Genomic DNA, 25,167 nt, shown 5'->3' on the forward strand with positions numbered 1-25,167 from the left:
CATGAGAGAGATGAAAGAGGAAAGGGGCAAGAGGTTAGATGGAGGGGCTGTATAGATTCGGGGCACATGACCCGAATCTTCGTGAGTGAATTGTAAGTGAATTGTGACTCTTTGTATATCCAGCGGATTCTGTGTAATGCAATAGTAGCAGATAAAGACAGAGTCTATTCTATCACGTGTTTGTTGCTCATAGCAAATTCATCATTCAGAAGTCAGGCCTGTGATGGGTAGAACGATTTACAGCAATGAAGAGTTGTTCTTGCTGATGGAAGTGAGTACAGTAAATCTGTCTTTCGGAAGCATTATATATAGTTGTATATATATAATCAAAGTGTATACCAATTTGAAGCAAAGTAGTTTGCACGCTTTCTACATCTTATTCATATAATAAGTATTTTCTAGCTAATGAATATTGATCTCATTTTATTCCTTTGCCCATTCACTCTTTCCTTTATAGGCCGCAGTATCAGATTTAGTTCATCACGGGGTAGGAAGGAGAAACTCAATGAGAAAGTGAATATTATGTCTATTTCGGACCACACTGGCCTCATTACTTCCGAGTCCCGACCTCCGACTTCCCACAACAACCAATTTACCAATATAGTTTATTGTTTATCTATTCTCTTCCACAACTAAACCCTTCTTTCAACCTCGACTTCCAATCTCGACTTTTGGTAACAACTGAAATCATGGATACAATCATGAAAGATGCAAACGATGCTGCTAAACAACGTTCTTGTCACACAAGCATTTTGAATGAAGCTGCAGCTGCTCCAAAGACTGCTGTCAATTTTACAGAAATCGTTGAAATTTCTTCAGATGATGGATCTTCTGAAGAATCTAGTAATGGTGATGATGATCAGGAGAGTGTTGACAGGCAACTGATCAATAATGCAAAGGTTGGTGTTGTTTGATCAGTGTTTATTGAGTTGCAAAGTGCTTTTTGTTAATCATAAATGTTACAGCAATCTGACGAAAAGCAATCTGGTAAAGCACAGAACCTGACGCCCGTTGAAGAGGTTGTGGATAGAGATAGACGGGCAATAAGATCAAACCCAAGAGTTCAAGGGGGAAAGATCTCAAAGACAACCAAGGATAAAACGACTGTCCAAAAGGTCGTTCTCTGTCGCCCAGATTCGTCTATTGTACCAACTAGACCAGATCAACTTCATCTTCCAAAACCTCAATGCAAGGACGCTAAATCAGGTCGAGGCCAAATACCTGAATATTATGGATCAAGAGGATTGAAAAGAGCGCGATATTCTGACAGGAGCTTACGTTCGGAGGGTAGGAATTTACTTGACCCCTGATTCAAAACCTCTTTGTATAAAGCTAATCTGAACGACTCCATTCTAGTCCGTCCAAAATTCAAAGACAAACCTCATGGTCACTATTCCCAGCGGAAACCGAATCTCCCTCAATTGCCCTTCATACTTCAAATAACTATACTTCGATCTTTGCAAACTGCATTAGAGTCGATGTGTTACCGATTCGTACAAAAGTGGCTTCCTGAGGTGCTGAATGCGAACACATGGGAATGTCCCGAAAATGTAGAGTTGAACTTATGGTGGGGCGCATTGAACGAGTGTCACATACCAGTTGAAGCTATTGGTCGTCAAGCACGCACTTCTCTTAATTCCCTCTTCGCGCGGGTGACTGGGATACGCCATCTTGCGGTACATAGACTTACACAGGTCGCAATCGATAGTATCAAGGCAATGATTGAAGATGCTCTGGAAATCGCACACATATTTCGAGACGATATTTTCGTTCCAGAGTTCGAACTCTGGAAAGAGAAGCTCGCATATTGTTTGGAGGTTGATCGGAAGGCATCTGGTAAGCCAATCATGGTCCGTAGACTCAATGCTATTAGCACTATGAAAGAGTACAATGCGAGTAGTCAGGATAAGCTCAATAAAGAGATTTTTGCGCTAAGGGCCGAACTTCTGGAAAAAGAAAAAAAGGCTGAGCGACTACACCAAGAGTACAACTCTCTTTTGAGAAGCGAAACCGATACCATTGACCTTGCTAGCAATGGCGGTAAGCTCAGCGATGAGGAAACTAAACATCTTGGAGATTTCAAAGCACTTGAAGAATGCTTTACGCTGAACTTCGACAGGAAAGCACCTAATCCTGAGCCAGCAGAAAACTTCTCAGGTCACCTTATTATGCTGTCAGAAGTCGGTATGTGTGGACCCAGTAGGGCAGATACAAACAGGCCCATAAACGGTCAGTCTAGTATCCAGAATCCCACGGTCTCTCACGGAACTGGTATCAATGGTCTGCCGTCGAGACTTGAACCTATTGCTAGGAATGCTTATGGTACCCCGGTGGACATAAGTGATAACTCTGGTTTAGGCCAAAGAACTGCCAGTGGTCCAGTCTCCACATCGCATGCCGGCCAACCAATTCCTGCTACAGCGGTCGTTGTTGATCTTACGGAAGATGGTGATGCAATTATGGTTGGGTAGTCTTGATTTTGGTGTACATTTTGTTGTGGAGTTTTAATAATGGAGCATATGATAAGGTGGTTGGAGAGAGCGCTGTGACTTTAGGTTATTAATGTCAAGTCGAGATTATGTTACGTAGCGATGCTGGACTCGGAATACAAACACATACATTGCAATTTTGCTCTACATTGGGCGAGCGTCTAAGCTTAAGAATGGAAAAGAGTTTCCGCCATGTGAGATAGCTCTTGGGATGGGTGCTTAGAATGATTTGATTGAGATTTCTTGTAGCTATATATTCTAGTCTATGTCTGTGGACTCCAGGACCTTGCTGACTAATGTGGAAAGGCTTCTTCATTGTCACATGATTCCATCCACAAAGTTTTTCTTTGTGAGATCCTTTCATTCAGATTTCACAGTGAATACTGCTAATTTCACACAAGGCTAAATCATATAGACTACTCATCTCAGATGATCGAATTCTAGAATCTTAAATAGCTTCCACTCTAGTAGGAATAAGAGACACGTCTATCACTTCTTGAAACCCGCTTTTATACCATTTTCGCTTTCCTTTTGCGTTCCAGACAGAGGTTCTTAAACGTTCTTAAACTCGGCAACACAATCATGCCCGATTCATTAAACTGGAGGGTTCGCGCCGCAGCAGATATAAACTCTGAATCTAGACCAACAAACTGGTCCAACCAAGCGCCTAGAGATGATCGCCGTCAAAGGCAACCTATCGTGCCTCTCGCAGAACGAAGCCGGGCCGAGGACGTGAAAGTCCACAGACCGGAACGGCAAAATGAAGAGTCGCCTGGAACTCTTCAGGCTATTGCAGAAGGTCGTCGTGTCTACTTGGGGAACTTGCTCTATACCACCACGCCAAATGCCATTAATGCATTTCTTGCCAGGAACGGCATAGCTTCTGTCAATAATTTACATATATCTATTGATCCTTTCACGGGCCGTTGTCCAGGGTATTGCTTCATCGAGTTTGCAGAGAAGGAGGTAGCAGATAAGGCTATGCAAACTTTGGAGGGTCTTACAATATCGGGTCGACCGGTTAGATGTCGTCCTTGTCGCCCCAAGGGGGACATCAGACGTGGTGGTCCAGATCATGGGACAGGTAGTGAAAATACCACTTCTAGCTACAATCGCTGGGGTAATTGGGATTCGAGGGCTAGGGACTCGCAACACGATACACTCGCGGGACACAGCGGACCGAATGATGCATTGAGACATTTCCAGGTTTCAAAGGCCAAAGAAGAAGGTAGACAGTTGTATGTTGGCGGGTTGCCTAGAATGCTGGATCAAACGGAGAATGAATTGGAGCTTCGATCTATCTTCGACGGCTTCAAAATGTAAGTTTTTCTTCACTATCTTGGATCTGACTGCCCATGTTAATCTTTTCTAGCGATGGAGTGAGTAAGAGGGTGAGCCCTCGTGAAAACAATCTGGATGATAGACGAAACTTTTGTTTCGTTGATTTTGCCAGCCGCGAAGAGGCTGAAGAGGCTATGCGAGCTATCGATGGTACATCCTATAGAGATGCTCCGTTGAAGGTCTCGATGTCAATTACGAAGTCCCAAAGAGATAGAACTAGTGATAGGGGAATAGGAATGGAGAGAAACTCGCGATGGGATTAGGTAAACTGTAATAATGGTCATTTGGATACGTAAGTGATCGTCGCGAGTCGATTAATCACCAAGTCGCCTTGCATGACTAAATATCACCTAAATATACTCTTATCAAAATACTGGATCATTCAATGTAACTAGAATTGATAACTCGAATAATGATACCCAAGTTGTACCAAGTCATGTCTTGAATCATTCAACATTCATTTAGCGGGTTCTGAAAGGCCATAGATTTACATAATTACAATTACGGGGGCTGATTGAACACTATCGCTGGTGAACTTTGACTGGCATATATATTGATTGTACTCTTGAGTGTGTAGAGGAGGGTGCTTTTGCAAGGTTGTATCAAGGACTGGGGACTTTGAACATCTTGTGCGAGTTTCATTCACTTGAGACTTAGAATTTCGATACTTGACATGCAAGAATTCGTGTTAAACAACTCAAGTCTTCGACTCTGCGAATTCTTAATGCTTGATATGGAATCGAAATAGATGAGAGTGAGATTATATGGTTGATGCCAGGCTCGTCGACTGGATTGATGGATGAGAAGAGCGGGCAGGTATAGATATGATGGAAGGGCATTGATTGGCATTGGAGAAGATTTTGAAGGGATTGGGGGTTGAAGAGCAGAGGATTGACGCGAAATTTTGATTGGGAATGGAGAGGAGGTAATATGAAATAGGAGGCTGTAAGGAGATATATAACTTATGAATCAATATTGAAAGGAAATGAGAGAAGAGGGTGTTCTCGATATGAGCCCTTGGTATAAATTATATGAATCAAAATCAATGTACATATACCTCACTCTTCTCCAGTAAATACTAAATATTACCGAGCAATCAGTAAAGACTGACATAGCACTCAGGATTCTAGACACCGCGTAGACTCCCGTAATACTACTCACTCCTACCTTGACCGCAAGTATCCCTCCATTTCTAGACCTCCACTCACCGTGGCAACATGGAGAGTTCCGTGCAAAGACTTACCTTTTTCCAGATCAAACTTTATGCTAGTTTCTGTTTATTGTCACAACATCTCTTAGCCATCTAAATGAGTACGAAGTGACGAGACAATCGTTTTTCCTCTTAATATTCAGAGAACTCGGGCGGAGAGTTTAATATCGCAGTTAGAGGAGAACATACTCGATTCTTTCTGGATGTCTGAGTATGGAAAAGATGACAAGTATAGGGAGTATGATGAAGTAGCAGTTAACGAGAATTTTGAAACCACTTCCTGATCTAGTCCCTAGTCTGCTAAAATATGCCTATGTGAAATGGAAAAAGCAATACTGAAGATACTGCAAGTACTCATTTACATCACACAACTTCCACAACGCCCACCCAATTTCAATGGATCGTTTAGTCCTTGGGTAAAAATGAATCTTTTTGTGAAGAGTTTAAAAAACAAAGCATCACTCAAGCCTTCCATGTTTAATTTACTCAGAACCATCATCTCTGAACTATATGCGTACATGGCCAGAGGAATTTATTCGACATATAAAAAATTATCAGTTCTAGATGTCGACAACGCGAACGCATCAATGAAACCCACATCCAAGTAAATTCACGACCCTATAACATCCACACGATGCACTTACCAAGATCTCCCTAATGATTTCCCAATCATTACACAAAGTATAATATACAACACACACCATAAAGTTTCCCCATCCCGTGATCTGGGCATCGCTGCACTCCGATTAATAACCACCCTCTTCATTTCATCAATCTGCTTACCGTACCTGAGTAACCCATTTGAAGGTTCTTACCAAATCTCGCCAAGCCATAAGGTTATTGCACATGGGGAATTAGCATCGATCAACTGTTGTCAATTGCTGACATCTCTCTTAACGATCGTTACTCATCAAGAATTATGGAGCACCAGCACCAAGCTATTCACTATTCTATCCAATCAGCTCATACTTTGCATGATCAAAAATTTGACTATTCCCGAAACAGAAAATTTTCCGTGCTAGTGCATTTGTAAAAGAATGGTAATTAATCGCGTTTTACTCTACACTCGGTTGTAGATAGAAAACATCTGCTTACTCATTTAGAAGCTGTTGCATTAAGCTTGATGGTTTCTGCGCTGAGTAAAGTCTTTGCATGAATGCTCTCCACACGATTAATGCCCGCGGACCAGGTGCCCGGAGGGGAAATATCTCGTTTTGAAGCGAGCCTCTTGATGCTATCGGAGGAGATTCAAAGGTAAGTCGAGGTAGTACTTTGTTTTGGGCGTTGATGGTGGTGATTTTGGTGTGACGGTGAATCTGCCATCGGTTATCGGGCTGATCGTTGGGTAAAGTTATGGAAATCGTGGAGACTACTAGAAAATTGTAAATTGTGACGGAGATTGAATCATCTAGATGCACAACTAGGGGCCCGGTATTCTGATTACTTCCTTGTGAGTGATGAGGTAGGTGGATCTAGGTCGGTAAGACATATCGAGATATTGAAGTACTGTTGTCGCCTCGAGGACTTTTGGTATTCAAGAGTTTGTGTATAAGAGGAAGAGAGTTTCCAACGATTTCATTCATCATCCTTATCACTCATCTCATCATCAGACTCACTTCAATACTTCAAAGCTCAATCTATATATTTCCATCAACAACATGAAGTTCTCTACCTCCATGATCTTGGCCTCTGCCATTGCCGTTGAAGGTACAGTATAGACTGCTACTTTCAAACTTTGCAACCAGAACTCGAATGCTAACAACTCATCAGGTTTTACCTTTGATCGTCTCAACAAGAGTGATGCCGCTCTTCTTGTCATTGATCACCAAATTGGACTTTCCGAACTCGTGAGAGATTATGATCCAACTGTCTTCAGACAATCACTCCTCGGTCATGCAGCTCTTGGAAATCTTTTCGATCTTCCAACCATCTTGACCACTTCCGCTGAGCAAGGACCAAACAGCAATCTCCCAGAGGAAATCATTTCCGTGAGTAACCATGAGGTGACACATCATTCCGAATCAGTGCTGATTATGATAGATGCACCCAACTGCTCCTTATATCAAGCGCCAAGGAGAAGTTAATGCATGGGACAATGCTGAATTCCGTGCCGCTGTTGAAGCCACTGGCAAGAAACAATTGATCATTGGTGGAATCGTCACCGAAGTTTGTGAGTCAAACCTTTACCCATATTACATTTCGAAGTCCCATTTTAATGCAAATCAACAGGTACTTCTTTCCTCGCCCTCTCACTTATTGAGGCAGGCTATGATGTCTGGGCCAATACCGAAGCAAGTGGTACTTTCAGTGACAAATTGGCTTCGGATGCCAACCGACGTATGGAACAAGCCGGTGTTCATCTCATGGGATTGTTTGGAATTACCATGGATTTGATGAGAGATTGGAGAAACACTCCTGGTGCCGCAGAAGTCCTCCCATACCTTGACAAGTAAGTCAACAAATCACCATTTCCAAGGAATAAAGAGATATTAATATATGTCCAGATACTTAGTTCCATACTCCTTGGTTGCCCGTGCTCATGGATATGCTATCGGAAACGGTACCATCCAGCCAGGAGAAGCCCAAATCCTCCTTTAGATGATTTTCCGAAGAAGCCAAAAGTCAGAGCTGGATCATTCTTACTGTTCAGACAAACGAGTTCTCCCAATGTGTATTTTCTTTTTCGCGCAAAGGAAATTACAATCGGGCACTTGAACTGCATCAGCTCTGCGATATATTGTTAGATCTCCTAGTTTTAGTCCTAGTCATTAATAAAAAGCGTACTTTCAAGTCATATCAAATCCTTCAGCTCTCGTTTGGGAACAAACTTCTTATGTACACTTCTCTTTTGATCACGATCCCATGCCCATCGCTTGAGAAGATTAATATCCAATTTATTGTCAAGCATCTGAACAACGTAATCTCCAATGATTGGTAGAAATTTCCACCCATGAAAAGAACCTCCCGTGGCAATGTGCAAATTCTGACATCGTGGATGTGCCGAGATTATAAAATCTTGGTCCGGGGTAATCCCATCCCTAATTACCGCATTAGATTTTAAGAGAAGCAAATGCCTTGATCCAACATACCAACACATGCGAAAAGAATCGAATTTCAGATCTTCAGCTAGTTCACCGTAAATCCCTTTCATTACTCGATAACATTCCTTCTGGAGCTTTTTGGGAACGTTATGTTGCGCTTGGTCGGCTTCATCAGGCGGAGCTGATATCATATGACCTGAGCGTTCATGTAGTGATGTATTTTTGAGAGTGGCATCCAGATAGAATTTGAGAATTCCATCAGTGGGAGGGAGTACTGCACCTATTTGAGATTTAATATCGTTGTTTGACCTTCAATTTAGCTACCACTTACCTAAGACATCCCCGACTGCATGATCGAACACAGGGGTGTCTTTGATCCTATCGTAATCAGTCTCACTCAAATTTATATGGCCAGAAACAATTGCAGCTGCTGTAATCCGATCCTCAGCCAGGAGGTGATGCATCTGCGGCGCGGAATTTGCGAGCAACTTCGCTGTACCTGCTCCAGTTGATAATATGATCTTGTCTGCGCGAAAAGTCCTACCATCCTTCGTCATTACGCCAATACAATCCCCGTCCACTGTCAAAACAAGATTCTCCACGTCTCCCTTGACAAACTTTACACCATTCGCCATTGCCATCTCGGTCACCTTGCGAACTGCTTTTTTAGCCTCAGCCCATCCACTACCTTCATTGATGAAAACTTCTTTCACACCTCTCCAGTCCGTTCCTTTGAAAAATTCACCATACAAACTTTTCATTTCATCCGGTCTAATAATCCTAGCTTGATGATCGGAGACGCCCAAATTTTCATAATTATCAATGATTCTTCGTCAAGACCGGTATCATCAACGATAACAAAGCCAGACTCATGATAGTATGGCTTATATAATGGATCATTCTTCCACATCTCACGGGCTTTGAGCGCTAACTCGCAGTAAAATATATCTTCATAATCGGCACGAACAGTCTTGTTGTAATCATGAGAAGCAGCAAGCGAACATGGAAAGGAGGATGAACGATCCAAGAGGGTTATGGATGACGTGGGGTGTGCAAGTGAGAGATGGTAAGCAGTTGATGTACCAAGGACTCCTGAGCCCACTATGAGATAAGAAGTATCGATAGCGGTTTGAGACGTCATCATGAGCGTTGTCATGTGAAGTATGTGCAAGTAGTCAACCGAAGCATTAAGCAGCGATAGTCATTCAACATGAGAAGACTATAACGTCTTTGCATGAATATTTGTTACCTAGTGTGAGCTGTTTGTCTCTCAATATATCACAAACGGTTCGTTGTGGACAGTAGGACGAACTGAAGTACGATTGATTCCCCTCACTTGTGTTGATCAGCTGACCAAAACAGATGGGATGACGCTGATTAATTGATCAATGATATCAGGCATGAACTATTTATTGTAAGGCACTTAGCACTGAAGATTTCGGCGGGGAAAATCCTTATCTTAGCTCCGGCAACCTCCGCTAATATTTTTGAACATTTTCAATTTTATCAATTGATTTCGCAGAAAGAAATTCCATCCGTCACCAAAATTTCACAAAATTTCCCCAAAACACAAAATGCCCAAAGCAATGAGTCCAAAAGAACTCGCCAGAAACGGAAGAAGGCATAATCCTCTTGAAGCAGATTTGACAGCCAGTGGTCCACTCAAAACTAAATCCGGGAAGAGAAAGTCTAGAAATGAGGATGAGGAAGAAAAGTTCGTGGATTCAAAATCTTCGCGGAGGATTTTAAAGATAGGTCAAGAACTTGCCGATGAAGACGAAGCCGAAACTCAAGCAGCAAAACCGAATGCAGCCTTTAATTTTGATTCAAGATTTGAGAATGAAGATGAGGAGGATGAGCCAGAATTTGGAGATGAGGATGGTGAAGAATGGGGAGATGATGATGAAGTTCCAGAATTAGTCGAATTGGCGCCAGAAGACCGCGATACGTTTGGAAAGTTTTTCCCGGAGAAAGGCGAGGATGATCTAGACCAAAAATTAAAGGAAGTTGGTTGGGGAGGAGACAATGACGAAAGTCAAGGGGGACAAGGCACAGATCTGACTGCATTAATTCTGGAGAGAATCGCTCAGTTTGAAGCAAAACAATCGGGACAACCTGGAGTTGGACGTGCTGCACCCGAAGATGATGGATTCTTCGTCCATCCTAAGGTTTTGGAAGTTTATACAAAGTGAGGACTACCTTCGCCTTTATCACGCCCAAATACTAACGAGAATATAGAATTGGTTTGATATTATCGCGATACAAGTCAGGAAAATTACCGAAACCATTCAAGATTCTACCTACAGTACCAAATTGGGAACAAATTCTCGAAATCACCAGGCCGGACAAGTGGACACCAAATGCTTGTTACGAAGCAACAAGAATATTCGTCTCAAGGACACCAATTATCGCACAAAGATTCGTGGAAATGGTCCTACTCGAGAAGGTCCGGGAGGATATTTTCGAAACCAATCACTTGAATGTTCATCTTTTCAAAGCCTTGAAGAAGGCACTTTACAAGCCAGCCGCCTTTTTCAAGGGATTCCTTTTCCCATTGATCGGAAGTGGTACCTGCACACTACGTGAAGCCAGAATTATATCAGGCGTACTTGTGCGAGTTTCGATCCCAGTCCTACATTCCGCTGCTGCGATTAAAGGACTTTGCGATATTGCAGCTCAAGAATCATCAGCCGGGACCGAAGGTGGTGGAGCTACAAACATTTTTATCAAGGCCTTGCTTGACAAGAAATACGCACTTCCATACCAAGTCATCGATGCGTTGGTTTTCCATTTCCTGCGATTTAGAAGTGTCGACCCAGCCAGTGTTCGACCCGAAGACCTTGGATCCGGAATGGAAGGTGTTACCAGTTCTAAAGATGCGAAACTACCAGTTATTTGGCATCAATGTCTTTTGGCATTTGCACAAAGATATAGAAATGATATTACAGAAGATCAGAGAGAGTCGCTATTAGATTTGATTAATGTCAAGGGACATTCACAGATCGGTCCTGAGGTTAGAAGGGAATTGCTAGCAGGACGTGGTCGTGGTGTAGTTATTGAAGAAGCAGGACCAGCTGTTGATGGTGATGATACTATGATGATAGACTAATTTGCTAAGGAATTAAAAAGGAATAAAAAGGACAATACCAATGACCCATGACCTATTGAGCTATGACCCATTTTCATTTTTAGGACAACAGACTTGCGCTTTATTTTATTTCCAAATACTGAATTGTGCAAGGAAAGTCGCTTCGTATGACAGACAATCTATGGATAGGTACCTAGGTAGCTTTAAGCAGGCAACCAAAAAAATGCACAGCCACAAATTTTCAGCTGGTCGTCTTCAAAATCACGTACAACCGCAAGATACTACTCAAAACATTCTTTGGGTGCTTTATATGTTCAACCATCCTATCAGCGAACGCATAGCAAGTGCAATTATAATTGCTTGATAGTGTGTTCCTATCTTGTTTTGAAGCATTACTGGACACTACTAAACATAAACCCCACAATGTCTCACGAAAAATCATCTCCATCAACCTTCCACCACACTCCCGGATCATTCGAACCCATCAATCCTGCATCCGAAGCCGGTCCCTCATCCTCCCGCCAAAACCACCTCGATACATTGTCCGACGCCAATTCCCCCCATCACAACCACGATGACGACTCCACTCCTCCCGCCTATTCCGCCGCCCTCTCTCCTCCCATCCTCCTCCGCTCTAACCCCCAGCTCCGCTCCCCCGGCATCCCAAATCTCCCCTATAACCTGTATCTCCCTCCTTCATTCACGCTCTCGAGCGATAAAACAACTATCACTTCTTCCTCGGCGCATTTATCTAATCCCGGGACTCTCCTTCCCTTGATCACTTCTCTGTGTACTATCCCCCCAAAACCTATGTTGAGAATTGTGGGCCAGCGAATGCATGCTCCGGCCCCGGATTTCGATATTAGGATTAATCTAATGTGTTTGATTGTTGGGGAAGGAGAGCGAAAAATGAACTACATGAAAATTCTTGGGAGAGGTGAAATGGGATGGAGGGGGGGTGTGAGAGAGGCGACGGAGCCTGATTTTGGGGGGCAAGGGGGTAAGGGGCTAGAGGGATGGGTTAGAGCATTTTGTGGAGATGAAGCGGGCGTGAAGGAGTATGTTTTCCCGTCGCTATGATTATTGTGCTTCTCTTTTGCGAGTTACTCATTAACTGAATCTATGTAGATTCATACTAACACGTCAAATCCCCAATCTCTCGACTACACATCTCCAGGGTCTTATACTTGCCCTCATAGCTCAGACAGGATATCCAGGACACACCACCATCAGCTTCCCAATTACGCATTCGAAAGTTGTGGTAAGACCTCCAGACCGAGTAAACTCGTTTTTTAGTAGCATGGCGAAGGTTTTTATGGGGACGAAGAGATATGAGGTTGTTAGTAGTGTGTGGCCGTTTGCAGATGTGGGGAGAGGGATCGAGGGAAGGAGGTGTGTAGTTATGGGGGAGGAAGAGTGGTTTGATGAGTAAGTTAAGTTTTCATTTCATTTGCAGTGCTCGATTTTAGAAATGCTAATTTAAGGGGTTTGCTAGGTGGAAAAATGTTATTGGAAGGGCGGTTGTAAAAGGGAAGAAAGGATGGGTAACAGTTGAGGATCGATTGGAGTGGTTAATGGAGGGACAGGGGAATGTTGAGCAATGGCAATGGAATGGGCAAGGGTATTGACGATAGGTAGTTCTTGGAGTTTGAATAAAGACTTCGCTTGTGCCTGTAGAATTTCAGGTTAGAAAATAAATGAAATTGTGTTTGGGCAGGATCCAGCATCGAGACTTCTAAGCTAATAATGATGGCAACTTCAACCATGTCGAAGATTCGAAATACTAGTGTAAATGTATTTCGCTCGCAAATAAACTAGTATCCATCAGCTTTTTTCATCCCGGTTCCAAACAAATTCTAGTTTCTCCCCCTTCACACTCGAATTAAACCACTCAAAAATTTCAACCTTCTCCTGACAAACCCTCGCACCCTTCAAAACATCACTTTCTACCACTTTCTCCACCGCCATGTAAAGCTCCACCGTAGCAAGATTTCTCGCAATACACGCTCTACTACCTGCACCAAAAGCAAACCAATACTTATTTGCTTCCGGCGTGATATTCCCTTCCAGCCATCTTTCAGGCTGAAATTCATGGGGATTTGGAAAGACGTCTGGATTAAAATGGAGCTCATAGGCGGAACAGCCTACGATAGATCCAGCGGGGAAATAGACAGATTTGAACGTCCATCCACCGCTAGGGACAACGTGAGGTAGACGAGTGAGATTTGCCATGCTGATGCGTAACCCTTCTTTTACTACAGCGGAGAGGTAGGGAAGAGCTTGGATTTCTTGTTTGATGGAAGAATTTGCATTTTCCATGATTTCAGCCCGGAGGATTTCATATCTTCAAGCTTGTAAATACTTCTTCCGCTAAGATCATCAAGAGGATGTTGACTTACTTTTCCGGACACAACACTAAATATCGAAAGATAGTTGCCATGTTCATACCTGTAGAGTCCGTTCCCGCAAACATCAAATCCTTGCATGAAGACTTCACTTCAGACTTGCTGAAACCCATATTGAGCAATCGGCCAGGATAATTCTTACTTTCCTTGGGTGTAGATTCCACAAGATTATTCACAAACTGGTCCACCAACTGTATGGAATTTTCAGTAAGTGAATCTATCACGAATTTTTCCATAAACCATGATAACCAAATAAAGACTGTATTGGGCAAATAGAAAAATCTCCCCACAGCTACAAATGCATCGACAAATGCCGAAGCCGAGAGTCTTTCTCCTTTCTCAGAGGTTCCATTATAATTTTCCGAAAACAGATGTGTAGAAATAGCATCTAGCGCCAAGCTCCTCGCCAGATTCAAGTAATTGACTGGTTCACCTCCTTCAGCATCTTCCTTCATTCTTCTCACCATATTTTCCACACATCCATACAACGCAGCCTCATTATCCCTGATACTTTTGGTCGAAAACAAGGGCATAACTGCCTTTGCCCTCGGAGCCCTAAACTCCGCATCTGTAGTCGAGAATATCGTCTTATGACCATCGACATCAAAATTGGCATAACACGGAGCTTTCGGAAAGCCGCCTTTAGATATATAGATAGGGGTTATGGCATCCGCATCTGCGATGTCGATTTCCGATGGAGAGACGCGGACGATGGGACCATATTGGTTGTGGAGTTTGTGGATGCAGCTTGCTTCGTCTCCGACATAAGCGTGGTAGTGGAGCCAGAGAGATGTGAGTTTGGGGAGGAGTGGACCGGGAATATGAGAGAGAGGGTGCAGGGTGCAGCGGTAGGTGCAGCGGAGGAGAAGGGATAGGGTTGTAATTGTTATTAGAGCTATGAATGGGTCTGTGGTTAATTGACCTAAAATCCGCTCGAGAAGAGCCATGGCGAGTATGGATTGATTGAAGAAAGGTCAATCGAGGAAGGTAGGGCCTGCGAGGGTTTAAGTAGGGAGGACGAGAGTTGTGTGACTGATATCGATAACAATCGAGGTGAGTTCATGGATACTTCGATGACTCAATAATTGATATGACTGAAGATGCCCACCAATGAAACAATAGCCATTTGTGCCGCGATAGATAATACTATCTAGGAAGTTCAACCCATCTTTCTGCATTTAATGCATGAAGTTATCAGTACATACCTACACATGTAGTATCTTAGGTACTCTGTGCCCAGTGAAGTGAGGGGTAATTAGGTCCAGAATGGATAACAATATGTTATCGCAACTCTCATGGTAATACTCAGCTTGGAATGGACATCATAATTCTCTAGAATTTGTCAATCTGCCTCCAAGGATGTAGTTTCCCTTTGTATATTGTCATGGCATCAATCATATAATTGTTACATCGCTTTGTGTTGAACGAGAACGCATATTGGAGTCTCTTTAAGCTTTTTGGCGCTGTAGTTCCAAGACGCGTATGCTGACAAATACCCTGGAGCTTCGTTCTTCATGACAATCAGAAAGATTTCAACGTAAATCCTTCTTATTTTGTTATGAACAACTCGGTCGTGGTAAAATCAACACAGGTGCTATTACTGGAAAATCTGAGTTGAATTTATCCCAATCGAGCTCATTATCTCTGCAAAGTGACGATAAGTCCAGCATCAAAACAGTTATTGTTTACATGAAGGCTTCATCAACTAAGCGGTAAAAAAAATCTGTGAAACCGCCTCCTAGATGATTTCTTTGTGCTTGAGTTTCCGGATATAATGCTTTCTAACAGAGACGATCATCATATGGTCATCAATCGAAAGTTACATCCCCAATATTCACAAATGGAAGTTGTTTACATCACTTTCCTCCCTCACGAACCATAATATTTACCACTGAAAATTCATGGCCCATCCTTTCCCTTGAGAACCTCCCTCTACCCCTTCATTGCTCGCTTACTTGCTTCGAACATTTGAAGCTGTACCTGCAAAAGACTACCCAAAGCTTCAGACGAACATGTGAGAAAAATCACAAATTTTTAGCTTCGTTTATGTACTCTTGAAGCTCGTCCCATTTATCCAATGCCGACTGCTTTTCTTCATCTGACGCTGTCGGATCCCTTGTTAGCCAGAGAAGTGCTTTCCTCGCTCCCCGCGCATATTCAGTCAATTTCCCTGTATGGAAACTCGTACATTTCGTTAGCAGTGTAAAGAGCTCTGCTCTCAATGCTGGTTTCAGAGCAGCTCCAAGATCATCATGGAGCAACTGATTACACAATGGCTCGAATGAAGCGATGTCCATATATGCTAGGGGCGCTCGAGCTCTTTGTAATTTTGCTTCAAAGACAGCTTTGTTCTTTTGTGCACTCGACGCATTGTCCGCAATGACAGTCGCGTAATTGCATTCAGGGGAGAGCCTTCTGCGACTGGCCCAGTAGGTATCGACGCTATCATTATAGTACCTTTGTAAATTCCTATCATTTTCTCCTTCTATGAATTTAAGTGATTCGATAAGCTCCAATAGATTTACTCCGAAATTTTTGAGATTGATACATTGATTGATTTCCTCTTCATGGTACCTGTCGCTATATAAGCTGGATTTAATGGCTGTTTCCCAGACAGTGAGTCTGTGAATGCTAATATCGAAATTCTGTAGGCAGGCATCCAAGGCTTCAGTGAGTTTGTTCAAAGATTCAGTCCATTTATCAAGCCATTTCTCAAAACCATTCTCATACTCTGCTTCCTCATACTCTGGCTCTGGTGGCTCTTCAAAGTATGCATATAACCACGCGTAATCCATGAGTGTTTTGGATTGTTGATGCATAGTTGCATTGATTTCATGAAACAAATCGCGAAATCTTTCAAGACGACTTCGAAGAGTTTTGGCTTTGTCCATTCTCCCATCTCGATTCAACAAGAGGTATTCTGCATAAGTACATTCACTCGGTTTCGAAACCCCATGTAGGGTGGGGGTGATGACTGACACTGGCGATAAATATCCGTTGAAATCAGACGGAAGAACAACATTGTATTGATAGTCAATTTCTTTAGCATAGTCATCTTCGATGGTGATTGCATGTGCATAGCCTATCGAATTCACAGGGTGGAATAACTCATATTTTCTGGCATATAACGACCAGAAGTCCTCTGATCGAAATTGAGTATGCATATATATAGGCAGAGGAGATGCCCATCTTGAGCCCAAGGGTAGTAAAAGCTGAGGTGTATCACCATGCTTTGCTGCGTCGTATTCTGGCCATGGATCTAGAGTGCTTCCCAAGCCAGGTCCATTCGTTATTTTATTGTACAGTATTTTGGAATGTGTGCCTCCAAACATCTAGAGTAGATCTGATTAGAATGAATACTTTGGATTGCATGGGATTTCTTACGGAAGCCTCGCCTGCCCATCCAAGTTCAGACTTTTGTTCTCGACGCCACATTGGCTCGTAAAGTGCACCATGAGAAACCGCTTCCTTTATTTCCTCTTTGAGAGAGTCTCCATCGGATGTGGATTCCTTAGCATAGCCAAGCACATGCTGATCTACTGTTATGAAATGATAAGACAATGAAGAGTGGAACAACAAACCATAAATTCATGATACATTGATGTTGCCACATACCATTCCTCAGAAAGCCTTTCTGCGTTAGACAAGTTGGGATTCGTTAGCACTCTAAAGCTGTATACGTTATACTTAGTGACTATTGTCATATTTTGACGGTTGTATGTGGAAACTGCAACGAAGCTTTGTTTCAGAGGAGCAGATGATTCCATTCCTTCATCACCTTGGCTTTTGGCAGGCTCATCAACACCAAATCCCAGCGTATAATGGCGCATCAGGATTTTCTTTCCGATGCGATTTAATTCTTGTCTTGTTCGAAAAGCATTTTTCGAATCGTATGCCAGGGGATCAAAGCGTTTGAAAAGCTTTTGGATTCCAGGACCGAAACGAAATACATCTTGAGACTTGAATTCTTCAATCGGAATTGTCTCGGTATTTCCGAGTAGTAAAGCTTGAACCTATCCTCATTAGCTCTCGATTAGAAACCATGGAGGACTGAGATACATACAAAAGGGTCTAAATGCATTCTCGTCAACAATCTCGAAGCGAGTTTTAGATACAGTTGAAGATGCTTCCAAATGAGAGGATTTTGCGCCGTCCATGAAATTCCTTCTGCCTCTGAACTACTTATTGGAAGAACTAGATCACTTGTTTCAAACCATCTGCTTCTTTGCATTGTTGGATTGATAGGATTTGAATCTTCTGGGATAGTTAATGACCTCAATGAGACAACATCAAGATCAACTAGAAGTTGGGATGTGTATCCACATAATCTGGATTGTCGGTAGGCTGTTCGTTCTTCACGGGAGGCGTTGGCAGACGGATTGGTAAGGTCGTATGCAGATATTGGGGTGAGTCCGCTGCGATGTGAGCCGATAATAATGGCTATAGGGGTCGGAGGGACGCCATATTTCTTCTGATAAAGGGTCGGTGAGAGCAGCATATTTGGTATATTCCAGAATCTTGTGGAAGTTTCGCGTTTGGGTGATATCAGCAAAGATACTGCCTCTAAGCACACAGTTCATTTGAAATTTATAGACATAGAGAACAAAGCAACAAAGACGCTATGTTAATTCGAAGAAAATCGCATTTTGCATGAATGTCTTTGACTTTGAACAAAGAATTTATGCGAAAATCACAAGCAGATTATTCCATTCCACAAAAATCTTTATTCAAAGTAATTCATGAAATCAGTTGTGCTGATTTGATCATCTAGATGATGATTATGCTTAAGGCTTAGTACATGATAGGTTCCACGTTGGTGTTGACTCAATTATGAAAGCATTTCAAACATTGGCATATTCTGGAACCCTTTAAAAGTTATTTATCAAGAGATGGCAGTTCATTAATACATCATCATCGATGCCGCGAGCTCATGTTGATTTTGCCAGCCCTTGCTCGCTCTACTTAGCTATAAGCCATAAGCTTGTATGTTCACCTGATACACTGCATTGCTTGCATCTATTGGTATATATGATCGGTCATTCAGCTGAGAATGGAAGTAACATCTTTCAAAAACCAGTTGAAATCAGACTCTCAGTTTGAATCGAATTTCTAGTTGGAATCAAACTTCCAATAAGAGCAGGGCTCTGTTCTATATACACAGAGTAAGGATGGAAATTTGCTAATATGTTATCTTCTACAGATACTTCCTCCCTTAATAGTGGTTCCTTCTCATTTATCATCACTGAGAGGTGATCAAGATATCAGTACTACCATTTCACTTCTCGCTTCAAGTGCAATTACTGATTTGGCTTCAGTTGAATATACTTGAATGCATTATGGAACATAAGGATCGTGCCCACATATAATGGAGTGACAACTTTGAAAGAGATATCAAGGTGACGGTACTTTCAATGTTCAGGTTCCCTGGAATTCGGTGGCTTTTTGTTCTCGAAAAATTTTCCTCGCTCTGGATACTACCTTTTGCAGCGACTAGAAATCGATGATATAACCTATTGATATCTATGATATTCCTATGTACCGAGAATATAGGAAGGGAATTTGCGAAATCCGCAACCCAGAAGAGAACAATGAGATTTGGTGCGGTTTTAAGGGAAATATCTCCCCGGTAGCCTTTTATATTCTAGCACTTCGAGTCTAGACGATGATTTTGTGTTCAACAAGAAGTCGATCTCTCATCTGCTCTTTATAGGAGAGATCTCAATGGCTCAGCCGCTGTAACGCCTCTCGTGAAGCAATAGAATACAGAATATGTTGCTAATGATCAAAATCTCGAGGAAATCAATAGAGAAGATGGAATAACAGGCCCCAGACCATCTATTGTGCATAGTATGCGGGCAGGTTTACGTGAGGGTGCTTGCAATAAGACGAGGATAGATTGGATTGGTAGAACTGATTTGACCGGATAAAAGAGGTATCAATTGATAATTTTACTCCAAAGCTTGGCCTTGATGTGAGGCAGGGAGTTGGCACTTTCCTCAGTTTCTCGTAACTCACTTGAGGTATACTATACACGTGTAATAAAGATGCGATTTAAATGGTACTTTGATGAAAAGCTTTCGATCAATAACTGCTGATCTGGTTTTGTTTGGAAACAATTGCTCATGATATCATTGTCCAACGATTACATGCGTCCGATTAGCTAGACGACAGCGACGATGGTAAAATGTAGAGAAGGGTTATGGTATTAATTTCTAGTATAGGTATATCAAATGCTTCGTAACCCATTGGTTTAGAACTCACCCCACGTGGGGTAGGGGTGTGAATATAGTAATTTATCTCGGAATGCAATATCTCAAAAAAGTTCGCAGGTAAATATTTATGCGATCAAGGTTAGCAACAATCTTTTTGAAGAGTATTTTGGTAATCTCACCATTCAAGCACCGATTAATTATGCTCACCGCACGTAAAGTTCCGAGAGCATGTCAGTCATGTAGATCTCAACTTCTTTCTCTTTTCGAATATGGATTCACAAGACCCACTGCTTCGACAGCCTCTACACATTCAAGACTTCGCGATATTCGACATCGATCAATTCAGCCGCGCCCTAATACTTTACGATTATTCTCAACGACTCTGAATCGATCAGATGAAGCTCGGACGACCACAAATCTACCAAATTCCGAAGTGAAAGCCACAGAAGCAAGAGCAACAGGAATTGAATCGTTCGTGAGGCAGGCTAGGCAAACATTTGGAGAAACTTTGCCAAAGGATTATCTATCTGCTGAGGAATATCAATTATATGAGAGATTGTACGGTGCGCCACTGCGCGAAACTAGGCCGGAGGATTTAGAATATCTGCAGGTTGAGGAAGAGGATATTGGAGAGGATGGGCCATCTAGGAATGTTCTTTTGAGAGAGAACGCTGATGGTGAATTTGAAGAGATTGAATTCGATCCAGAGCTGGGCTTTAAGGTTGTGGAAGATGGCACTGACGGGTTTGCTCCTGCCAGTGAGGGTGATGAATTGGGGATTGAGGAAGAAAGCGAACCTGATATGGAATTGGGAGGCGAGGAAATATCAATGGCAACAGAGACTTCTGCGGGAACGGATTCTACTAATATAACATTTCAAGCTCAAAATCAAAGAGAGGTGGATGCTATTGCACGGCTACAACGCGATATGGACGAAGCAATGGCACGAGCAGCAGACCAAGAAGATACTGTTTTCGACGAGGACTACGAGGAGGAGGAAGAATCGTCGGAAGAATCCGAAGAAGAATTATTTGAGGACCCTGAAGAATATGAGGAAGATGAGTACGATTCATATATTAGCTCGGACGAGGTTCGTACACATCCGCATACTAGGACCGCTAGGTTTGGCACATCCCCAAGTACCATATCACTGCCGAAAGAACAATTTGTTACACCAATTACCGAACTGCTAGAGAGAACAAGCATGAAACACGTTACAGAGGCTGCACAGAAAGCATTTGGTGGAAAGTGGTTACCATATTCTTCTTCTACTCCAAACGTAGGAAAGCTTAAGCTTTTACCACAAAAACACGTTGGACTTGATGCTTCACAACACAGGATGAGTGAAATTGAAGCAGATGCATATTTGGCTGGTGTAATGTCAGGTACTTATACTTCTGTTATGAGTACGCTGGTTGAGGTACGCAAACGATTAGGGTCCGAATGGATTCGAGAGATGTTGTTTAGGGAGGGTGGCCAAGGTCCACGAATTCTTGATGCAGGAGCTGGTGGAGCTGGTATTGTAGCATGGCAGGAAATCTTAAGAGCCGAATGGGATGTATTGAAAGACGATGGCATCGTCGAAGGAGACGTACCCCCATCTGGGAAACACACGGTCCTTACTGGAGCAGATACATTACGACACCGAATTTCACGATTTCTCGACAATACTACCTTTCTTCCCAGACTTCCTGATTACGTCCATTCATCCAGTGGCGAGGCCCAACTTGATGGTGGACCCGCACAACCCAGGAAAATGTATGATTTGATCATCGCCCCGCATACCTTGTTCCCACTAAAGGAAGATTTTCGCCGGAAACACATGGTACAGAACCTCTGGTCAATGCTTGATCCCAAAGGAGGTGTACTTATCCTGATAGAAAAGGGCTTACCACGTGGATTTGAGGCTATAGCAGGCGCTCGTTCTCTTTTGCTCGACTCACATATTTCTTCACCTGGTGACGAAAACCTCGAAAAAGAACTTCAGTCTCTTTCAGACAACGAATCACGGTTCGCAGCGAAAGAGGAGGGTATGATTATTGCACCATGTACTAATCATACTAAGTGTCCAATGTATCCAGTCCCAGGCCTTACACCTGGTAGAAAGGACTTTTGTCATTTCGAACAGCGATATCTTCGCCCACCTTATCTACAGAAGATTTTAGGTGCTTCTTCTCGCAATCACGAAGATGTTAGATATTCATACCTGGCAGTACGAAGAGGTATTGATGCGAGGAAAGAAGAAGCTATTCTACAAGGAGATGCTGCAACTGACCAATCTTTTGCCGGATATGAAAACCATGATTTACCGGATGGCCCAGAAATGCCTGAAGAGGGTGATGTACCATTTCATCCATTATCACTCCCACGTTCTATGCTCCCACCTCTCAAACGCCGCGGACATGTCACCTTGGATGTTTGTACACCATCGGGTAAGTTAGAACGATGGACAATCCCTAAAAGTTTTAGTAAAGTAGCGTACCGCGATGCTAGGAAGTCCAAATGGGGAGATCTTTGGGCCCTTGGTGCTAAGACGAGAGTTCCCAGGCAACCTAGATTAGGAAGGGGAGGAGAAGGTACAGTCAACAGTAAGGGATCCAAACCCGGAAAAGTCCTCAGTAAATCAGCGGCAAAGAAGAAGAAGAATAAGTTTAATATTATCATGGGTCGTGATGGTATGGAAGGTCTTGAGGAAAGCAGAGATTCGAAGAGAATTTTTAAGCCTGAGAAGAGAACAAAGGGGGGGCGATTTTTCAAACCGAAGAAGCCGATTACCGAGGATGATATATAAATGTTTTCGCTTTTCGTACTATTTTTTACGATATTATACGATGTTATACGATGCATGCAATCATACCATGTATGCATAGTATGGACAATTTCTGGGACATGTAACTATGGTTCTCTGCTCCACAATTTGATTATAACTTTACACCCTAATGAAAAGCTGCTTCCATGACTTCTAGAAAAGAAAATAGTCTCCATTTGTATTTCACGCACTTTGAGTTGTTATACGAGCGTCCGCCTCGCATGACGGGAAAACTTCCAAGATATTTATCAACCTCAACCCCTGAAATACGGATTATTTTGGCATTCAATTTCCATTTCCAATTCGATGTTCCACCATGGATGAATGAGTGGGCCAATCGATCAACACCGCCGCTTGGTCTGTGATTTTCGCGACGCTCGAATTGAACCATAATCTAATATTAACGAATGCAAAAGGCATTTCTGTAGAATTTCCGAACACAGGTGTCTCAGTATCTATTTTGAATTGTAAACAAAGAGGATCTATGAAGGATCCTGTCACACGGCGTAGTAGAGCGTTTAAGCATGGATCTCGATATGCATATAATTATTTATCCAGTATCTATACCCCTTTTCCTCACGGCCAAGCTTTTGTTCAGGTACAGTCTTGATCCACCAAACCAGGTACCTGATAAGCGAACGAATCAAATCAAATCTCTTCCACTTCACTTGCCTCATAGCCACAATTCTTATCTTATTTGCGGCTAGATAACCAATAGATCCCCTTCATTCTTGACATGGAGATCGACTGTTTAGAAAAAAAGTGCCGCTGCATAGATCCTCAATTTTAACCTCATTTACTACAGTAGCACTATTGTACACATCAATTTCTAATTCTCGTTTCCATATTTTCTATCAATCCAATGATCGAAAGGTAGGTTGCCTTTTAAGAACGGTAAGGTAGGCATACTTGGGGTCCGAATATTAATAATGTCTTACCTGCTGCTGTCAATGCTTGTGATGTTTTTTCTTGGTACCAATGAACATCTGGTATTTTGATTACTGTCTGTCTTTCAATGTCTAGTCACCCTTCTGTATGATATTGATTGATATATTGGTAGATTAGCAATTCACCGCCATCATCATCTATCTTTGTCATTCATTTATCAACGCCGAATTGTTCGGTATTCACTCTCATTAATACCATTTCTTTCCTTGATCTTACTCCAGTTTCATTCTTTTTGACCAATTCTTGCAGGTGCTCTTCGATTGTTTATAGATTGAACTACTTTTTTTTGGTTTATTTGTTTCCGTGGAAAAGCTGTTGCGTGCGCACGAAAAGTGCAGATATACCTAATTAACATGGAATACCATCTCTCCTTTCTTTTGTTGCCGGCGGTGAGCTGGGCAGCTGTAATTTCAACGCCAGCTTCTGCTGACAGAAATGCTGATATCAATGAGTATGTGCCAATTTCCCAGATTCGACAACATACGTAGCTCAAGCTACCTCAATAATAAAATGCTAATTGTGCATCTCGCAGAATTAAATCGAACTCCCAATCCTCATCAATCTGCACATCAAACTGCAATGGTCCCTCGTCATCCTCCCCTCAAAGCCTCGAACTCCGCGACTATGAATACCATAGCAACACGCATTCGTTTCACCACGCTAAATACGACTCTAATCCCCCATCCGGTCCTCACATTCCCACATCATGGAAAGTAGCTATTGGCGTTAATGCCTTCGTACTCCTCATCACGGCATCGATATTAGGAATGCTAGTCTGGATACTCAGGAAAGAATACAGGAAGAGGAAATTACTACAAGGAGATCCGGGATTTGTGGGCGCAAAAGATGGATTTGGGAGGAGAATGAAGAGCGCGCGGAATGCGAGGGGGATGGGAAATGCGAGGAGCGGGAGAGCGAGAGCTTGGAGTTATGATCCGATTAGGGAGGAAGAGGAAGAGGGCGAGAATATCGGGGAGGGGGTTAGATTGGGGGGTTTGGCTTTGGGAGTGAACGGTCAGGGGCAAATGACTATGCCGCTAGGTGTGAATAACACATTAACTCTTCCCGGGACTGGTATCGAGAAGGAAACTCCAGGAGACGCAAAAGGAAAAGGGAAAGAAGGCACGAAAGCAAAAAGAGCATGGAGGGGAAAACATGTACGATTTTCAAGCTGGGGAGGAGAGATCGATGCGAGGGATACGCTTGGGGCTGTGGCTGGTAGCAGTGGGAAGGAAAACGGCATTGCGGCTTTGAGGGCGGAAACGCATGAATACGTGCAGACGCCTTAGGTCTTTGGGATTTGTGTCGAGAGTTGTGTTTATGAGGGGTACCCCACCTCACATATTTTTGTTTATATGGCCGGGAGATTGTACAGATGTGTGTGGAGCGGAGTATGTATATTGGGATGCGCAGCTAGACAGAGGGGGGATATCTGTGCAATAGTGGCGTTCAGCATTCATCTATTCATTCAAGTCGTTCAAAAATTAGCGGGATCGGGCGGGAGTTTTCACAGTAGTTTATTTTATTTTCGTCCGAAAAAATCAGTTTGCATATCCCACTTGTCCACTCCGCTCCTCGCGTCTCCTCTCCTATCTAATTCCAGACCAAGTCCCCCCTTTGATCA

At 42.7% G+C, this 25,167-nt stretch overlaps 10 protein-coding genes across 10 annotated transcripts; 7 read left to right on the plus strand and 3 right to left on the minus strand.

Annotated features, from left to right (window-relative positions):
* Positions 1-689: 689 nt before the first annotated feature.
* On the plus strand, positions 690-2,471 carry EAE97_007379 (uncharacterized protein; the record flags this gene model as incomplete). The annotated part of the gene is made up of 3 exons (XM_038877894.1): positions 690-899; positions 966-1,287; positions 1,357-2,471. The coding sequence occupies 3 exons, from the start codon at positions 690-692 to the stop codon at positions 2,469-2,471; spliced, it is 1,647 nt and encodes a 548-aa protein (XP_038731379.1).
* Positions 2,472-3,071: 600 nt separating this feature from the next.
* EAE97_007380 (uncharacterized protein) lies at positions 3,072-4,093 on the plus strand (the record flags this gene model as incomplete). Its single annotated transcript, XM_038877895.1, has 2 exons — positions 3,072-3,808; positions 3,862-4,093. 2 exons carry the CDS (start codon positions 3,072-3,074, stop codon positions 4,091-4,093), a joined length of 969 nt encoding a protein of 322 aa, XP_038731380.1.
* A 2,605-nt stretch (positions 4,094-6,698) lies between these two features.
* On the plus strand, positions 6,699-7,638 carry EAE97_007381 (uncharacterized protein; the record flags this gene model as incomplete). The annotated part of the gene is made up of 5 exons (XM_038877896.1): positions 6,699-6,747; positions 6,811-7,028; positions 7,081-7,210; positions 7,270-7,489; positions 7,545-7,638. 5 exons carry the CDS (start codon positions 6,699-6,701, stop codon positions 7,636-7,638), a joined length of 711 nt encoding a protein of 236 aa, XP_038731381.1.
* Positions 7,639-7,831: 193 nt separating this feature from the next.
* Positions 7,832-9,237, minus strand: EAE97_007382 (uncharacterized protein; the record flags this gene model as incomplete). The annotated part of the gene is made up of 4 exons (XM_038877897.1): positions 7,832-8,078; positions 8,130-8,361; positions 8,413-8,865; positions 8,997-9,237. 4 exons carry the CDS (start codon positions 9,235-9,237, stop codon positions 7,832-7,834), a joined length of 1,173 nt encoding a protein of 390 aa, XP_038731382.1.
* Positions 9,238-9,584: 347 nt separating this feature from the next.
* EAE97_007383 (uncharacterized protein) lies at positions 9,585-11,237 on the plus strand. Its single transcript, XM_038877898.1, has 2 exons — positions 9,585-10,269; positions 10,320-11,237. The coding sequence occupies exons 1-2, from the start codon at positions 9,656-9,658 to the stop codon at positions 11,188-11,190; spliced, it is 1,485 nt and encodes a 494-aa protein (XP_038731383.1). The 5' UTR covers positions 9,585-9,655; the 3' UTR covers positions 11,191-11,237.
* Positions 11,238-11,592: 355 nt separating this feature from the next.
* EAE97_007384 (uncharacterized protein) lies at positions 11,593-12,797 on the plus strand (the record flags this gene model as incomplete). Its single annotated transcript, XM_038877899.1, has 3 exons — positions 11,593-12,227; positions 12,298-12,597; positions 12,665-12,797. The coding sequence occupies 3 exons, from the start codon at positions 11,593-11,595 to the stop codon at positions 12,795-12,797; spliced, it is 1,068 nt and encodes a 355-aa protein (XP_038731384.1).
* A 196-nt stretch (positions 12,798-12,993) lies between these two features.
* Positions 12,994-14,521, minus strand: EAE97_007385 (uncharacterized protein; the record flags this gene model as incomplete). Its single annotated transcript, XM_038877900.1, has 2 exons — positions 12,994-13,513; positions 13,569-14,521. 2 exons carry the CDS (start codon positions 14,519-14,521, stop codon positions 12,994-12,996), a joined length of 1,473 nt encoding a protein of 490 aa, XP_038731385.1.
* Positions 14,522-15,598: 1,077 nt separating this feature from the next.
* EAE97_007386 (uncharacterized protein) lies at positions 15,599-18,072 on the minus strand (the record flags this gene model as incomplete). Its single annotated transcript, XM_038877901.1, has 4 exons — positions 15,599-16,906; positions 16,959-17,105; positions 17,156-17,587; positions 17,638-18,072. The coding sequence occupies 4 exons, from the start codon at positions 18,070-18,072 to the stop codon at positions 15,599-15,601; spliced, it is 2,322 nt and encodes a 773-aa protein (XP_038731386.1).
* Positions 18,073-19,985: 1,913 nt separating this feature from the next.
* On the plus strand, positions 19,986-22,577 carry EAE97_007387 (uncharacterized protein; the record flags this gene model as incomplete). Its single annotated transcript, XM_038877902.1, has 1 exon — positions 19,986-22,577. The coding sequence occupies one exon, from the start codon at positions 19,986-19,988 to the stop codon at positions 22,575-22,577; it is 2,592 nt and encodes an 863-aa protein (XP_038731387.1).
* Positions 22,578-23,380: 803 nt separating this feature from the next.
* Positions 23,381-24,832, plus strand: EAE97_007388 (uncharacterized protein; the record flags this gene model as incomplete). Its single annotated transcript, XM_038877903.1, has 3 exons — positions 23,381-23,598; positions 23,656-23,994; positions 24,076-24,832. Exons 2-3 carry the CDS (start codon positions 23,897-23,899, stop codon positions 24,830-24,832), a joined length of 855 nt encoding a protein of 284 aa, XP_038731388.1. The 5' UTR covers positions 23,381-23,598; positions 23,656-23,896.
* Between the last annotated feature and the right edge of the window lie 335 nt (positions 24,833-25,167).

The sequence above is a fragment of the Botrytis byssoidea genome (genome assembly GCF_014898295.1).
Source record: "Botrytis byssoidea strain MUCL 94 chromosome Unknown BBYS_014, whole genome shotgun sequence".
NCBI classification, from domain to species: domain Eukaryota; kingdom Fungi; phylum Ascomycota; class Leotiomycetes; order Helotiales; family Sclerotiniaceae; genus Botrytis; species Botrytis byssoidea.